The following is an 18,631-nucleotide window of genomic DNA, read 5'->3' on the forward strand; positions in this document are numbered from 1 at the left end:
GAGTCAGACATGACTGAATGACTTCACTTTCATGCATTGGAGAAGGAAATGGCAACCCACTTCAGTGTTCTTGTCTGGAGAATCCCAGGGACAGGGGAGCCTGGTGGGCTGCTGTCTATGGGGTCGCACAGAGTTGGACACGACTGAAGCGACTTAGCAGCAGCAGCAGCATGGCTCAGATGGCTCAGTGGTAAAGAAACCGCCTACCAACACAGGAGCAACAGGAGATGCGGGTTTGATCCCTGTTTGGGAAGATACCCTGGTGTAGGAAATGGCAACACACTCCAATATTCTTGCCTGGAAATTTCTATGGAGAGAGAAGCCTGGTGGGTTACAGTCCATGGGGTTGCAAAGAGTTAGACAAGAGTAAGTGAGCACACACACGGGCACACACACACACATACTCACACATGTGCACACATGTCTCAGGTCACCCTATTGGTTTCCTTTAGTAAGTTCAATTAATAGTTGTTGAGATGTAGATTTATATGCCTTGTCTTATAGTATCACACAGGAGAAGCATTACCAGTGAAACATGCTTATCCCACAATATAATTAAACAAAAGAGATGTAACCATCTTATAATACCCATTTAAATATGCCAATTGTATATACTTGCATCTCAATTCTGTCAACTTTTTGTCTTTAATATTAGAATGTGGACTTAAAAAAATGCACAATGCGATAGTTGCTAGTTAAGTTTTATTTAGGGGCAAAATGAGGACTGCAGTCTGGGAGACAGCACCTCAGATATCTCTGAGAGACTGCTCCACAGAGGCAGTTGGGGAAGGTCAAAATATAAGATTTTGGTGAAGGGGGAGTTCAATGCAACCAAGTGCTTACTTTACAGAAGGTTTTCTACTAGTTAGGAGGAGCTGATGTCACCACAGAGGGATTTAGTGCTTTTCTAGATATAAAGAAGATGCAAAGATTGGGATCATGAAATCAGTTCCTGAAAATATTTAACTATCTAAAGACCTGTCCCACCAGATTCCCTGGAGCACAGAGTGCCTCACTCCACCCTGAACTCCCTCAGTGGGTGTTGAAAGTCAACAGTTGCAACAACACAGTGTTCAAAGTCAGCAGAGGCAGATGGCAAATCCCTTGTTGTTGTTGTTCAGTCCCTGGCAAATGCTCTTGGCAAGTGCCAATTTGTAGTTGACTGGCAAGTGCCAATTTGTAGTTGACAAGCCTCTGGGTGCAGGAGAATTGAGAAGGAATAATAAAAACAGAATTCACTTGCCTTGTAACCTGGTCTCTTAGGAACAGAGAAAGAACAGGGAAATTTTCCTTTCTGTCCAGACCCCTGTCCCCTAGGGAAATCAGGTACAGAGTATGGGTGTTACAACCAAAAAATGCCTAATGAGAAGCTAAGTGAGCTATAAAGTCTCTATAAAGTCTATAGTCTATAGAAGTCTATAAAGTCTATAGATTCTATAAACTGTAGTCTCATCCCAGCCTGAGAAGTCTTGGATGCCACAGAACATGTTTCCTTTGGAGACCTGAGTCTGACTGTAAAACAGTTTTTCTGTCCCTCCAGCTGTCTTATGGGGACAGAGCTTCATTCACCAATATCAACTTTCCAGGAGGCATTTGAACATCCACACAAAGACCTTTCTCTCAGTTCTCATCCAGGTGAGTCTGAGAGCCCAGTAGATGCTGTGGGAGACTTAGAGAGAATGCAAGCCTGGAACATTTATCCAACCTAGCTCAGATATCAGAGGTTAGTGTGGTAGTTTGCTACCCTGATTTATAAATAAATGTATTTAGTTAGGACTAAAGGAAAAGCAAAGTTTGACCTAAGTAACATAAGGCTTAATGTTGCCAATGAAATGATAATAATTAAAGTCCAATTAGAAGAAGGAATGGGATGCATAAAGCACATTAAGTAAAATTTGAACATAAGCCTAGTGATTCTAGGAACATTATATATTATATCATTTCATGTCTACACATTTGCCAATTTAATTTCTAATCTATGTGATTTCATTAAATAGTTAGCATTTAAATATCATTTTCAGTTAGTTTTTGATGCTCTATTTGATTTCTTAAAAAAAATACAGTTGATTTGTTACTGCTGTATTTAAGTCGGTTCCATTTTCATTGCCATTCTTTTTATTTTGTAACTTCATTTATATTTAAATATGTTCCTATACAAGTGCACATGTATTCACATACCTTTTTGAAAATGTGAGAGTGAACAAAGCAGGTGAAGTCTCAAATGATTAGGATTTTGCATTATAATGACAAAGTTGCAATATAATGAAGTAAATGATGGCATACATAATGTCTCAGGCATAAATCATATGAAGAAATTTATCCAGGGTGAAAGGGTGAATTGTCATGAAGTCTGTAGAAATTATAGAGTATAGTCTGGAAAGCCCTTTGCATGTTAATTGTAGACCAGATGACAATTGGGATATGCCCCCCAAATTTACTTAAGGAGTAAGATAAAGCCAAAAGTTCAAGAAAAACAAACACAACATACCCTACAAGAAAACTGAGACAGGGCTTACCTCCTTCTGTGTGTGTGTGTGCTGTGTACTAAGTTGCTTCAGTTGTGTCCAACTGTATGTGACCCTATGGAATGAGGTCCACTAAGCTTCTCTGTCCATGGGATTCTCCAGGCAAGAATACTGGAGTGGGTTGCTGTGCCCTCTTCCAGGGGATCTTTCTAAACCAGGGATCGAACCTGTGTCACTTAGGTCTAACCTGCACTGGGAGGCGGGTTCTTTACCACCAGTGCCACCTAGGAAGCTCACGTCTTTCTCTATGGGATGGGAAAAAAAAAAATTGTTCAAATAAGTGAGTCAGGCTCAGGAAAAACGAGTCTTCTACTGCTTCATATAAAGCAATACCCACCTTTGGTTGCAGTTTGTATGGTTCATTTTGTGAATTGTTTTCTTATGCACTTTGCTCTTTTTTCTTTTGGGGTATTCAATCTGTCAGGTGTCTTGTGCCATAAATGTATCACTGTTTCTATCAAAGTAATAAAGGTATTTTTCCTTTTTAAAATTATTATTTTCTGGACATCAAGGAGATGTAAGTGGAGTTGGAATGTTGCCAAACCAAGGAAATTTTAATTCATCACATCATCTGAAGGGGCCATTCAAGCTTATTATATAATTTTCCCCTAAGGCCCATGTGTCCATTCTTCTGTCTCTCTCTGTCTCTCTCAGACTTTTTAAAGTATTTCTTTAAATACAGGGTAGAAAGTGGCCATACCAAGAAGGAATCCCATGTCTATTGGCCCATGGGAAACTTGTGAATTGAAATTTCGGGGTAACATTTATATATTCCTTAAATGAAAGATAATCTGATCTGACCAGTTTGACTTGTAACCACTCATGGCCTGAAGAAGGTGTTTCTAGGTAAGAAATGCATGGTAGTGACACAGCTCACGAGGATGTGGTGTGTGTGCCTGTGACTGGGGTGAGAGCAGTCCTTTAAGCAGAGAAAGTGAAGCAAAAGTGTTATGTTATCACTCAGCTGTGTCTGACTTTTTGTGACCCCCATGGGCTGTAGCCCGGCAAGCTCCTCTGTCTATGGAGTTCTCCAGGCAAGAATACTGGAGTGGATTGCCATTCCCTTCTCCAGGGGAATCTTCCCAATCCAGGGATTGAACCTGGATCTCCTGCATGGCAGGCAGATTCTTTACTGTCTGATCCTCTAGGGAAACAGCCTCCTATACTAAGGTGACATAATTCAGAGACCAGTATTTAGTCAGAAGATGGAACTAAGAAGAGGATATGAATGTTTACAATTCACAGGATGCCATTGCAACTAGATTTGTAAAGTACAAGGAATCACATGAAAGGAGGGATTCTGTGTGGACTGAGGTGTCAGCTGTCACAGGGAGACCACCTTATTCCTCATCCTTGACAACATCTCTAGTCACTCTCCTTGCTTATTCCTCTGCCCCACTGGCTTCCTTATTTGGATTTGAACAGGTGGAACCAGCATCTTTCTAAGGTCCTTAGCAGTGGCAGCTCCCTCTAGCTCCCACCAGGCGCACACTTCTCCTAACATCACACTAGTTCCTTCTCTCTCTTTTTTGAGGAATTGGTTCAATTATTATCTTGTTTGCAGGCCTTACCTGAACACTCAGTACAAAATAACACCTACTCCCCTCTCATTTTTACTTGTTTTTTTTTTCATAGTATCTGTCATCTTCTGCTATATTATATTTTATATTTATTTGAATATCATCTTTAACCACCCTTGGATTGTGGAAGTTTTGTTTACGAACATTGTTCCCTATATGCACTCGGAGCATTGTTAGTTCTTGATAAGTATTTCTGAAATTCATGAAAGGAGTTTTAATTAAAACTGTAAATTAAGAAGCCTTTGGAATTTGTTGAGAATGGGACAAAAATTTCTAGTCAGAGGTGAAATGAGGTATACCCTCAAGGAGGATTTATCTCCATATAACATATTAACATCAGTTCTTTGACAGCAAAGAGAAATTAAAATAGTTCAGCTATGTCAGTTAGGCCAGTTTGAGTGAAAACTACTCATGTTATTTCTTTTTTCCCTCCAATAGTCACCTCCACCACATGGAATCAGGAAATGGTACACAAAGCTCAAATTTTCTTCTTCTTCTGGGACTTTCAGGGGAATCAGAACTGCAGCCCCTCATATTTGGGCTTTTCCTCTTCATGTACCTGATCACTGTGTTTGGAAACCTGCTCATTATCTTGGCTGTCAGCTCAGACTCCCATCTCCACACCCCCATGTACTTCTTCCTCTCCAACCTGTCCTTTGTAGACATCTGTTTCACCTCAACCACCATCCCAAAGATGCTGTGGAACATCCAGACACAGAGCCAAGTTATCACCTATGAAGGCTGTATCACCCAGATGTATTTTTACATTCTGTTTGCAGGATTAGATGACTTTCTCCTGACTGTGATGGCTTATGACCGGTATGTAGCCATCTGCCACCCCCTGCACTACATGGTCATCATGAGCCCCCAGCTTTGTGGACTGCTGGTTCTGATATCCTGGATAATGAGTGTTCTGTATTCCTTGTTACACAGCTTAATGGTGCTGAGACTGTCTTTTTGTACAGATTTGGAAATCCCTCACTTTTTTTGCGAAATAAAAGAGCTGGTCCAACTTGCCTATTCCAACACCTTTCTCAATAACATGATGATGCAATTTGGAGCTGGACTTCTGGGTGGTGGTACCATGACTGGTATCCTTTACTCTTACTCCAAGATAGTGTCCTCTATATATAGAATCTCTTCAGCTCAGGGGAAGTGTAAAGCATTTTCCACTTGTGCATCTCACCTGTCAGTGGTCTCCTTATTTTATTGTACAAGTTTAGGAGTGTACCTTAGCTCTGCTGCTAGCCACAGCTCACTGTCAAGTGCTGCAGCTTCAGTGATGTACACTGTGGTCACACCCATGCTGAACCCCTTCATCTACAGTCTAAGAAGTAAAGACATAAAGAGGGCTCTGAAAAGATGTTTTGGAATGGAAACTGTATCAAGGTCATTTGTCCTTGGGCTAAAGCAATGCACATGATAGCAGGGTTAAAGCCTCAGGGCCACATATGCTTCTCTGATCAGATTGTGAAAATCGCACTTGCTCCTTCGGCTTATTGTCTGCTATTTCCATTTCTTTGATTTCAACTTCTTTATACAATTTCAGCAATTTGCTTCATTAACTTTTCTGTTCGGTCATCTATGCTTTATCCTTTGTCATTTTTATACTCTCCCAAATTGATTCACATCCTTAAGTGAAATATATGGAAAATCCCATATATCTCATAAGACTGGGTGCATCTCCTAAGAATAATTTCTTTGTGAAATGTTATATACAGATCAAATTTATTTCATTTTACTGAGTGAATAATCCTGAGTCCTGTTACCTTTTGGAAAAGAAAAACTACCTTGATGACTGAATCCATCCAATGACATAATTTCATGAGTGTAGAGTATGAAACCTCAATTTATCACTTTCTGTTCATTATTCCTTTTGCACATCACTACCATAACTTCTCTTCCCCAAATTGTACACTTTAACATATAGTGTGTTTCACAACAAGGCACTCCATTTTATTCCTACTAGGATCTTGTTCTTTACTTGGCTCAGTGTGCATATTGGTTACTAGTGTGTGCTCAGTTGCTCAGTTGTGTCTGACTTTTTGCGACCCCATGGACTGTAGCCAACCAAACTCTGTCTGTGGGATTTTTCAGGCAACAATACTGGAGTGGGTTACCATTTTCTACCTGAAGGGATCTTCTCTACCTAGGGATCTAACCTGCATTTCCTCCATCTCCTGGATTGTAGACAGATTCTTTACCTGCTGAGCCACCATTATCAGAGTCACTGGAAAACCTGATCATCAATGCATGTCTCCAATGATAGTCTATGTAAAACACCAATTTCAATAAAAAGTTTGATGTAATAAAGTCTGGAGTCAAGATGACCCTAACTAAAATGAAGCACATATTTATACCAGATTTTAACTATGTAAATTCTTTTTTCTGGTGTACAATTTACTTACTGATGTATGTAAGATCAGTGTCCATACATAAAGGCATTTATCATTGGCATGAAGGGTTGTTTGGTGTAATTATATTTTATTTGGAATAATCTTTCTTTTTCTACTCGAAAAACTTACATTTTTGCCTACGATTATGATTCCTTTAATTGTTCTAAATGAAATCATCTTCCCCATTCTAAGTTGTATCATGACCACTAAAAGATGTTGAATGAGCAATGTAAATATATATTTCTTTCCAAAGTACAGCTCACTAGGGAGCTCAAATTCCTCCTGGTCCTGTGATTCAGAGTCACAGGGTTTTGAACAAATAGGCTTATCCTTTTAACCTGGCATGGTTACCTATATGAAAACCTCAGTGGATTCAGTTTTTAATACAGTTATATGAAATAGACTTGAATAGCTAAGTAATTATAAATGCTATTCACATATCAGAACAAATGCCTACAATGAGAAGCCATATATTATTATAACTTCACTCAGCTGTTCACTTGGATTATTTTATCAATTTGTTCCTGCATAACAAGTTGCCCTAAAAGGAAGTGGTTTAACATAATGTCTTTAGTCTCAAATAGGAATACACAATAAGGATTTAATCTGATAGTGTCTTCTTTATGGGTCTACTGTCAGCTGTCAGACTCTGTTTTGTGTTTTCAAGTTACCTCCATAATAGTGTGTGCAGTAAGTGCTATTGTGTTTTGAGCCACTTTATGTCAATTTCTTCTTTTGATTTTGGTAGGTTAGTCTTTAGTTTAAAAGAAAAAAACTGAGTTTATCAAATGGTAATTTCTTTATATTAATTTCACTATTCATATATCCATATATGACACTTTGTTTTAGTCCTAAAGAGATATCTCTCAATTTCAGGTGTGACTCAACTACATAGACTTTACTTATTACTCTGAACAATGTAAAACTCAAAATTTGAAATTCTAGCTAAGTCATTGAAGAGTAATTACATACAATAAACTGCCAATTTTTAAGGTATACAATTTTCTGAAGTTCAAAAATTAGCAGTACACACTACATAGTTCATTTCTTGATAGTCTAAAAGGTGCAGAGCAAGTTTTAATTTCTTTGAAATGTTATTGTTAATACTGTATTTGACCTGAATCTCAGTTTTATTTATTTATGAAGAAAACATAAGGTAACACCCTATGGATGTTGTGAAAATGAATGAAATGTACAGAAATGTTTTGCGGAGTCCACACACCATGTTCAAGGTTAGGAATACATGTATGTATACATGTGCCTGCATCTGTATACACCTTTCTCTGAAATAAATATGCTCACACATATATGTACATGCCTACAGTCTCATTTGTAATTCCATCCCAAGTTGAAAGAAACCTTAAAAGCAAGTTAGAAGGATGGAAATGAAAAGAACAGATGCTTGAAATAACAGAAAATAGAAAGAATTTAGAAACTTTGACAGAAAGTTTTTAAGCAGAATGTGTGCCTTTAATATTAATAATGATTTACTTTTCTCATCTTAAATCCTCAAAGACCTCAAAGTTAAAACCAGATTTATATTAGGCAATGAAAAGTTCTCTATAGGAGCTAATGAGAATACCTCAAAAAAGGACTCAATTTTCTCTTTCTGTTTAAGTATAATTTCAACACAAAATACCTCTAGCTAAGGGTAGGTCACTGATTGAACTGAAAGGTTTAAACTCAACTCCAAGAACAATATCTGACTGGACACATATCTGTATTAAATTTTTATTGCTCCTGCAAGAGACTCAGGTTCCATCCCTGGTTTGGGAAGACCTCCTATAGGAGGCCATGGCAACCCACTCCAGTATTCTTGCCCGGAGAATCCCATGGACAGAGGAGTCTGGCGGGCTATAGTCAATAGGGGCACAAGGATTCAGACATGACTCAAGCAACTTAGCATGCACACATGCTCTTGTAACAAATTACCATACTAGTGACTTAAAACAAATACCTGTCTTAAAATTACCATGCTAGTGGCTTAAAACCTGTATGTATCTTAAAATTCTTCAGAAGTCTGAAGTCTCATTGAACTATAATTATTTTCTTATTTATTTTATTTTTTAACTTTACAATATTGTACTGGTTTTGCCATATATCAAAAAGAATCCACCACAGGTATACCTGTGTTCCCCATCCTGAACCCTCCTCCCTCCTCCCTCCCCATACCATCCCTCTGGGTCGTCCCAGTGCACCAGCCCCAAGCATCCAGTTTTGTGCATTGAACCTGGACTGGCGATTCGTTTCATATATGATATTACACATGTTTCAATGCCATTCTCCCAAATCATCCCACCCTCTCCCTCTCCCTCTCCCTCTCCCACAGAGTCCAAAAGACTGTTGTATACATCAGTGTCTCTTTTGTTGTCTCATATACAGGGTTATTGTTACCATCTTTCTAAATTCCATATATATGCGTTAGTATACTGTATTGGTGTTTTTCTTTATGGCTTACTTCACTCTGTATAATAGGCTCCAGTTTCATCCACCTCATTAGAACTGATTCAAATGAATTCTTTTTAATGGCTGAGTAATACTCCGTTGTGTATATGTACGACAGCTTTCTTATCCATTCATCTGCTGATGGACATCTAGGTTGCTTCCATGTCCTGGCTATTACAAACAGTGCTGCGATGAACATTGGGGTACACGTGTCTCTTTCAATTCTGGTTTCCTCGGTGTGTATGCCCAGCAGTGGGATTGCTGGATCATAAGGCAGTTCTATTTCCAGTTTTTTAAGGAATCTCCACACTGTTCTCCAGAGTGGCTGTACTAGTATACATTCCCACCAACAGTTTAAGAAGATTCCCTTTTCTCCACACCCTCTCCAGCATTTATTGCTTGTAGACTTTTGGATCTCAGCCATTCTGACTGGCGTGAAATGGTACCTTACAATGGTTTTGATTTGCATTTCTCTGATAATGAGTGATGTTGAGCATCTTTTCATGTGTTTGTTAGCCATCTGCATGTCTTCTTTGGAGAAATGTCTATTTAGTTCTTTGGCCCATTTTTTGATTGGGTCATTTATTTTTCTGGAGTTGAGCTGTAGGAGTTGCTTGTATATTTTTGAGATTAGTTGTTTGTCAGTTGCTTCATTTGCTATTATTTTCTCCCATTCTGAAGGCTGTCTTTTCACCTTGCTTATAGTGTCCTTTGTTGTGCAGAAGCTTTTAAGTTTAATTAGGTCCTATTTGTTTATTTTGGTTTTTATTTCCAGTATTCTGGGAGGTGGGTCATAGAAGATCCTACTGTGATTTATGTCGGAGAGCGTTTTGCCTATGTTCTCCTCTAGGAGTTTTATAGTTTCTGGTCTTACGTTTAGATCTTTAATCCATTTTAGTTTATTTTTGTGTATGGTGTTAGAAAGTGGTCTAGTTTCATTCTTTTATAAGTGGTTGACCAGTTTTCCCAGCACCACTTATTAAAGAGATTGTCTTTAATTCATTGTATATTCTTGCCTCCTTTGTCAAAGATGAGGTGTCCATATGTGTGTGGATTAATCTCTGGGCTTTCTATTTTGTTCCATTGATCTATATTTCTGTCTTTGTGCCAGTACCATACTGTCTTGATTACTGTGGCTTTGTAGTAGAGCCTGAAGTCAGGCAGGTTGATTCCTCCAGTTCCATTCTTCTTTCTCAAGATAGCTTTGGCTATTCGAGGTTTTTTGTATTTCCATACAAATTGTGAAATTATTTGTTCTAGCTCTGTGAAGAATACCATTGGTAGCTTGCTAGGGATTGCATTGAATGTATAGATTGCTTTGGATAGTATACTCATTTTCACTATATTGATTCTTCCAATCCATGAACATGGTATATTTCTCCATCTATTAGTGTCCTCTTTGATTTCTTTCACCAGTGTTTTATAGTTTTCTATATATAGGTCTTTAGTTTCTTTAGGTAGATATATTCCTAAGTATTTTATTCTTTTCATTGCAATGGTGAATGGAATTGTTTCCTTAATTTCTCTTTCTGTTTTCTCATTATTAGTGTATAGGAATGCAAGGCATTTCTTTGTGTTGATTTTATATCCTGCAACTTTACTATAATCATTGATTAGTTCTAGTAGTTTTCTTGTGGAGTCTTTAGGGTTTTCTATGTAGAGGATGATGTCATCTGCAAACAATGAGAGTTTTACTTCTTCTTTTCCAATTTGCATTCTTTTTATTTCTTTTTCTGCTCTGATTGCTGTGGCCAAAACTTCCAAAACTATGTTTAACAGTAATGGTGAATGTGGGCACCCTTGTCTTGTTCCTGACTTTAGAGGAAATGCTTTCAATTTTTCACCATTGAGGATAAGGTTTGCTGTGGGTTTGTCATATATAGCTTTTATTATGTTGAGGTATGTTCCTTCTATTCCTGCTTTCTGGAGAGTTCTTATCATAAATGTATGTTGAATTTTGTCAAAGGCTTTCTCTGCATCTATTGAGATAGTCATATGGTTTTTATTTTTCAATTTGTTAATGTGGTGTGTTACATTAATTGATTTGCATATATTGAAGAATCCTTGCATCCCTGGGACAAAGCCCACTTGATCATGGTGTATGATCTTTTTAATGTGTTGTTGGATTCTGATTGCTAGAATTTTGTTAAGGATTTTTGCCTCTATGTTCATCAATGATATTGCCCTGTAGTTTTCTTTTTTTGTGGCATCTTTTTCTGGTTTTGGTATTAGGGTGATGGTGGCCTCATAGAATGAGTTTTCGAAGTTTACCTTCCTCTGCAATTTTCTGGAAGAGGTTGAGTAGGATAGGTGTTAGCTCTTCTCTAAATTTTTGGTAGAATTCAGCTGTGAAGCCGTCTGGACCTGGGCTTTTGTTTGCTGGAAGATTTTTGATTACAGTTTCAATTTCTGTGCTTGTGATGGGTCTGTTAAGATTTTCTATTTCTTCCTGGTCCAGAGTTGGAAAGTTGTACTTTTCTAAGAATTTCTCCATTTCTTCCACGTTGTCCATTTTATTGGCATATAATTGCTGATAGTAGTCTCTTATGATCTTTTGTATTTCTGTATTGTCGGTTGTGATCTCTCCATTTTCATTCCTAATTTTATTGATTTGATTTTTCTCCCTTTGTTTCTTGATGAGTCTGGTTAATGGTTTGTCAATTTTATTTATCCTTTCAAAGAACCAGCTTCTGGCTTTGTTGATTTTTGCTATGGTCTCTTCTGTTTCTTTTGCATTTATTTCTGCCCTAATTTTTAAGATTTCTTTCCTTCTACTAACCCTGGGGTTCTTCATTTCTTCCTTTCCTAGTTGCTTTGGGTGTAGAGTTAGATTATTTATTTGACTGTTTTCTTGTTTCTTGAGCTATGCCTGTATTTTATGAACTTTCCCCTTAGCACTGCTTTTACAGTGTCCCACAGGCTTTGGGTTGTGGTTTCATTTTCATTTGTTTCTTTGCAATTTTGATTTCTTTTTTGATTTCTTCTGTGATTTGTTGGTAATTCAGCAGTGTGTTGTTCAGCCTCCATATGTTGGAATTTTTAATAGTTTTTCTCCTGTAATTGAGATCTAAACTTACTGCATTGTGGTCAGAAAACATGCTTGGAATGATTTCAACTTTTTTGAATTTACCAAGGCTAGATTTATAGCCCAGGATGTGATGTATCCTAGAGAAGGTTCCATGTGCACTTGAGAAAAAGGTGAAATTCATTGATTTAGAATGAAATGTCCTATAAATATCAATTAGGTCTAACTGGTGTATTGTATCATTTAAAGTTTGTGTTTCCTTGTTAATTTTCTGTTTAGTTGATCTATTCATAGGTGTGAGTGGGGTATTAAAGTCTCCCACTATTATTTTGCTATTGTTAATTTCCCCTTTCGTACTTGTAAACATTTGTCTTACATATTGGGGTGCTCCTGTTGGGTGCATATATATTTATAATTGTTGTATCTTCTTCTTGTATTGATACTTTGATCATTATGTAGTGTCTTTCTTTGTCTCTTTTCACAGCCTTTGTTTTAAAGTCTATTTTATCTGATATGAGTATTGCTACTCATGCTTTCTTTTGGTCCCTATTTGCATGAAAAATCTTTTTCCAGCCATTCACTTTTAGTCTGTATGTGTCTCCTCTTTTGAGGTGGGTCTCTTGTAGACAACATATGTAGGGGTCTTGTTTTTGTATCCATTCAGCCAGTCTTTGTCTTTTGGTTGGGATATTCAACACATTTATGTTTAAGATAATTATTGATAAGTATGATCCCGTTGCCATTTACTTTATTGTTTTGGATTTGAATTTATACACCATTTTTGTGTTTCCTGTCTAGAGAATATCCTTTAGTATTTGTTGGAGAGCTGGTTTGGTGGTGCAGAATTCTCTCAGCTTTTGCTTGTCTGTAAAGCTTTTGATTTCTCCTTCGTATTTGAATGAGATCCTTGCTGGGTACAATAATCTGGGCTGTAGGTTATTTTCTTTCATCACTTTAAGTATGTCTTGCCATTCCCTCCTGGCTTGAAGAGTTTCTATTGAAAGATCAGCTGTTATCCTTATGGGAATTCCCTTGTGTGTTATGTGTTGTTTTTCCCTTGCTGCTTTTAATATTTGTTCTTTGTGTTTGATCTTTGTTAATTTGATTAATATGTGTCTTGGGGTGTTTCACCTTGGGTTTATCCTGTTTGGGACTCTCTGAGTTTCTTGGACTTGGGTGATTATTTCCTTCCCCATTTTAGGGAAGTTCTCAACTATTATCTCCTCAAGTATTTTCTCATGGTCTTTCTTTTTGTCTTCTTCTTCTGGAACCCCTATGATTCGAATGTTGTAGTGTTTAATATTGTCCTGGATGTCTCTGAGATTGTCCTCATTTCTTTTAATTCGTTTTTCTTTTTTCCTTTCTGATTCATTTATTTCTACCATTCTATCTTCTAATTCACTAATCCTATCTTCTGCCTCTGTTATTCTACTGTTTGTTGCCTCCAGAGTGTTTTTAATTTCATTTGTTGCCTTATTCATTATATATTGACTCTTTTTTATTTCTTCTAGGTCCTTGTTAAACCTTTCTTGCATCTTCTCAATCCTTGTCTCCAGGGTATTAATCTGTGATTCCATTTTGATTTCAAGATTTTGGATCAATTTCACTATCATTATTCAGAATTCTTTATCATGTAGATTCCCCATCTCTTCCTCTTTTGTTTGGTTTGGTGGGCATTTATCCTGTTCCTTTACCTGCTGGGTATTCCTCTGTCTCTTCATCTTGTTTATATTGCTGAGTTTGGGGTGTCCTTTCTGTATTCTGGCAGTTTGTGGAGTTCTCTTTATTTTGGAGTTTCCTCGCTGTGGTTGTTGTTGTATAGGTGGCTTGTCAAGGTTTCTTGGTTAGGGAAGCTTGTGTCGGTGTTCTGGTGGGTGGAGCTGGATTTCTTCTCTCTGGAGTGCAATGAAGTATCCAGTAATGAGTTATGAGATGTCTATGGTTTTGGGGTGACTTTGGGCAGCCTGTATCTTGGAGTTCAGTGCTGTGTTCCTGTGTTGCTGGAGAATTTGCTTGGTGTGTCATGCCCTGGAACTTGTTGGCCCTTGTGTGGTGCTTGGTTTCAGTGTAGGTATTGAGGTGTTTGATGAGCTTCTGTCAATTAATATTCCCTGGAGTCAGGAGTCCCTGGAGTTAGGGTTTGGACTTAAGCCTCCTGCTTCCAGTTATTGGTCTTATTTTTACAGTAGTTTTAAAACTTCTCCTTCTATACAGCACCACTGATAAAACATCTACATTAAAGATGAAAAGTTCCTCCACCATGAGGGTCACCCAGAGAGGTTCACAGCATTACATGGAGAAGAGAAGAGGGAGGAGGGAATTAGAGGTGACCCAAATGAGATGAGGTGGAATCAATAGAGGAGAGAGTGGGCTAGCCAGTAATCCCTTCCTTATGTGCACTCCACAACTGGACCACTCAGAGATGTTCATGGAGTTATACAGAGAAGAGAATAAGGAGGAAGGAGACCGAGGTGGCCAGGAGGGTAAAAGGGGGAATGAAAAGAAAATAGACAGATCCAAGCAATAATCAGTTCCCTAAGTGTTCTCCACCATCTGGAACACACAGAAATTCACAGAGTTGCATAGAGTAGAGAGGGGTTAGGGAGGAGACAGAGGCAACCTGGTGGAGAAAAATGAGAGTCCAAAGGGAGAGAGAGCAGTCAAACCAGTAATCTCTCTCCCTAGTGAAAAATGGGCACTGAAGATTGGGTTCTTACAGGTACAAAATTGGTAACAAATACATAAAAGCAAAAATTAAAAATCTAGAGTAGAGTTTGGCATTTCAAAAATACAATGTTAAAGAAAAGAAGAAGGAAAAGAAAGAGAGAAAAAACAAACAAACCAAGTGGCAAAAATTATAAAGAAAATATAGGTACAAAATTGATAACAAATACCAAAAAGCAAAAGTTAAAATTCTAGAGTAGAGTCTGGAATTTCAAAAATACAATGTTAAAAAAAAGAAGAAAAAAAATAGTCACAAAAATTATAAAAAATATATATATGAAGTTTGCTTTAAAAAAAAGGGTCTTTTTTTTTTTTTTTACAAAGTAATAGTAGGTTATAAAAGTGAAAATTAAAGGAATAATAGAGGACTTAAAATTTTTTTAAAAATTAAAAAAAAAAAGAAAGAATGATTGTAAAAATAGTAAAAATATATCTAGGACTTTCTCTGGTTTTGTTGTGGGTATTGTGGGGTCATTTCATTTTCGGCTAGTCCTTTGGTCCGACTTATATTTCTCAAGATCTATAGGCCCCTTCCTGTGTAGTTGGTACTAACCACAGGGTTTTAATCTATTGCCTGTAGCTTCCAAGGCGGTTCCCTCTGTTATAGCTTCTTCTGTTTGCTGATCTCTTCAGTGTCTGGTTTCCACCCTGACACAAAGGGGACGGTGGTAGACACTTTTTTTTTTTTTTTTTTGGCTCGCTTGTTCAGTCGCGCTGTGGGGAGGGAGGGACGCTGCAAAAAAATAACACTGGCATTTGCTCGCAGTGCCTCAGCCACACTGGGTCTGCCCCCGCTCACGGCACGTGAGCCTCCCTGCCCACACTGCTCAGGCTCTAGGTTGCTCTGCCGGGAACCACCTGTGGCTGGCCCTGGGCTGCTTGCACCTCCCAGGTCCAAGCCGCTCAGGTTCAGGCACTCAGGTAGTCCTCAGAGGCGCAGACTCGGTTGGGCCTGCGTTTTGTGCCCTTCCCAGGTCCAAGCAGCTAAGGTGATGAGGTGTTTGGTGAACATGATTGCTGTAACTTATCGCCTCTCTGCCGCTCGGTTATCTAGGTGTACAACCGGCGCACCTTCTCAGGCGGATGTTGACTGTCCAAACCCCCAAGAAGTTTTAGTTAGCAAAGAAGCCTGCTTACAGTTTTGTAGATAATGTTTCTCTGGGGCTGGAATTGCCCCCTTCCGGCTCTGGCTGCCTGTCACCAGAGGGGGATGGTCTGTAGCCAGCTATCTCTGTTCAGTCCTTTGTTCTGTGCATGGGCCTGGCGGTGTCTTAGGTTAGGGCTGGCTTTTCGCGTGGTAGATATTCCATAGTCTGGTTTGCTATCCCAAATTATTTCACTCAGTTAACGCTCGGGGTATTCAGGCCAGATCCTTACTCTAAGCGATGCAGCCCACGCCGCACCTCACTGCCCAACCCCCGCTTGCTAGTGGCGTGTGCAGGCATCGGCGCCACTTCTCCACTGGGGGAGTTACCGTAGGGCTCATAATCTGCAGGTTTTAATTGCTTATTTATTTTTCCTCCCTGTTATGTTGCCCTCTGTGCTTCCAAGGCTCGGCACAGATTCGGCAGTGAGAAGGTTTCCTGGTGTTTGGAAACTTCTCTCTTTTTAAGACTCCCTTCCCGGGACTGAGCTCCGTCCCTCCCTCTTTTGTCTCTTTTTTTGTCTTATATATTTTTTCCTACCTCCTTTCGAAGACATGGGTTGCTTTTCTGGATGCCTGATGTCCTGTACCAGCATTCAGGAGTTGTTTTGTGGAATTTACTCGGCGTTTAAATGTTCTTTTGATGAATTTGTGGGGAAGAAAGTGTTCTCCCTGTCATACTCCTCTGCCATCTTAGCTCCTCCTCTGGGAGATGCTGTAATTCACAGGATGCTTTTGCAACTAAATTCATAAATTGCAAGGAACAAGCATTTTCCTTAGGTCCTTTGAAGTGGCCATTGTCTTGCCAGACACATATTTGTCTTGATATCATACTAGATCCTTCTCTCCCTTTCTTGAGCTCTCTGTTCAATTATCACCTTGTTTGCTGGCTTTACCTGAACACTCAGTACATGAAAATACCTCCTACTACTCTATTTTATATCTAGCTTTGTTTTCTTCATACCAACTGTAATCACTTGACATATTATATAATATTTTATTTGCACATCATCTTTCACCATCACTGGGTTGTGAAAAGTTCCTTTTTTTTTAGCAGCATATACTTGTTACCTATATTTGTTTAGAGGGACTTCCCGGGTGGCACAGTGCTAAAGAACCTGCCTGGCAATGCAGAAGAGGCAGGTTAGATCCCTGGGTTGAGAAGATCACCTGGAGAAGGAAATGGCAACCCACTCCAGTATTCTTGCCTGGGAAATCCCTTGGACAGAGGAGCCTGGCCAGCTATAGTCTGGGGGTGGGGGTGGGGGTGGGGGCAGTCTCAAAAGTGTCAGACATGGCTTAGTGATTAAACAGAAATATGTGTTTTGAACATGGTTGACACTCAATATATATTCTTCAAATGTATTAAAGTATTTCTCATTACAACTGTAGAATGCATATTTCTTTGGGAATATGCTGAGAGTGGGGCAAAAATGCCTAAGTAGAGATGAAACAGAACTTTTCTAAACAAAAATATTTTATTGACAGCAAAATAAAAAATTTACTATTTCATCTATGAGAGTTATGCCAATTTGTATGAAAATTAATCATGTTATTTTCATTTTTCTTGGTAGTCACCTCTACCACATGGAACCAAGTAATAATACACAATTTTCTGAATTTTTTCTTCTGGGATTCTCAGACGATCCAGAATTGCAGCCCCTCATTTTTGGGCTTTTCCTCTCCATGTACTTGATTGCTGTGTTTGGAAACCTGCTCATTATTCTGGTCACTAACTCTGACTCCCATATCCACAAATCCATGTACTTCTTCCTCTCAAGCCTGTCCTTTGTAGACATCTGCTTCACTTCCACCACCATTCTAAAGATGCTGCAGAATATTCAGACCCAGAGCAAAGTCATAATCCATGAAGGCTATATCATCCAGATGTATTTTTACATTCTCTCTGTGGAATTAGATGACATTATCCTGACAGTGATGGCCTATGGTTGTTATGTGATCATCTGCCACCCTTGCATTTCACGGTCATCATGAGCCCCTGTCTCTGTGGACTGCTGGTTCTGATATCCTGGGTGCTGATTGCCTTGTTTTCCTTGCTACACAGGTTAATGGTGTTCAATTGTCCTTCTGCACAGTCGTGCAAATCCCTTACTTTTTCTGTGAACTCAGTCAGGTGGTACCACTTGCCAGTTTTGACAACATTCTTAATAACATAGTGATGAGTTTTGCAGCTGTCCTGATGGGTGGTGGTCCTTTTGCTGGTATCCTTTACTCTTATTCTAAAATAGTTTCCTGCACATGTAAAATCTCATCAGCTCAGGGGACGAATAAAGTATTTTCTGTGTGTCCCACCTCTTGGTTGTCTCCCTATTTTATTTTACAGCCTTAGGAGTGTTCCTTAGATCTGCTGCTACTCACACCTCACATTCAAGTACAATCGCCTCGGTGATGTACACTGTGGTCACACCCATGTTGAACCCTTTCATCTACAGTCTGAGAAACCAAGATATAAAAGAGGCTCTAAAGAGATTATATTTGATGCCTCGGTTAAAAGGCCAATTATATTAGTGCTCTGGATTGTATAACTCAAAGAATTAGAATCAGAAGTTGTTCTTTGATCATAGTGAAATAAAATTTGCTCCTTGCACTTATTTCCTCGGATTTCCATTTTTCTTTTCTTCTTTGAATTCAGCATCTTTATACAATTTTAGGAACTCTCTTATTAAGCTTTATCCTTAGTCTTATATATAGACATTTAAAATTTTTTTCCTACTCCACCATTTTCCTACCTTTGGATCAAACATGTTTGGAAATTCCATTTTTTTGAAGGA

The 18,631-nt window shown here is 38.6% G+C and overlaps 1 protein-coding gene and 1 pseudogene across 1 annotated transcript; both read left to right on the forward strand.

Annotated features, from left to right (window-relative positions):
• The first annotated feature begins 4,532 nt into the window (after positions 1–4,532).
• LOC147368266 (olfactory receptor 7A10-like) lies at positions 4,533–5,528 on the forward strand. Its single transcript, XM_086413544.1, has one exon. The coding sequence runs from the start codon at positions 4,557–4,559 to the stop codon at positions 5,526–5,528; it is 972 nt and encodes a 323-aa protein (XP_086269670.1). The 5' UTR covers positions 4,533–4,556.
• Positions 5,529–17,426: 11,898 nt separating this feature from the next.
• Positions 17,427–18,368, forward strand: LOC147368267 (olfactory receptor 7A5-like; annotated as a pseudogene).
• Positions 18,369–18,631: the final 263 nt, after the last annotated feature.

The sequence above is a fragment of the Bos grunniens genome, chromosome 7 (genome assembly GCF_055505025.1).
Source record: "Bos grunniens cultivar Pamir isolate PY7600 chromosome 7, Bosgru_T2T1.0, whole genome shotgun sequence".
In the NCBI taxonomy this organism is placed as follows: Eukaryota; Metazoa; Chordata; class Mammalia; order Artiodactyla; family Bovidae; genus Bos; species Bos grunniens.

Excerpts from the sequence above, each read along its gene's own strand:
- LOC147368266 (XM_086413544.1), top strand. The coding sequence starts at position 4,557 with ATGGAATCAGGAAATGGTACACAAAGCTCAAATTTTCTTCTTCTTCTG.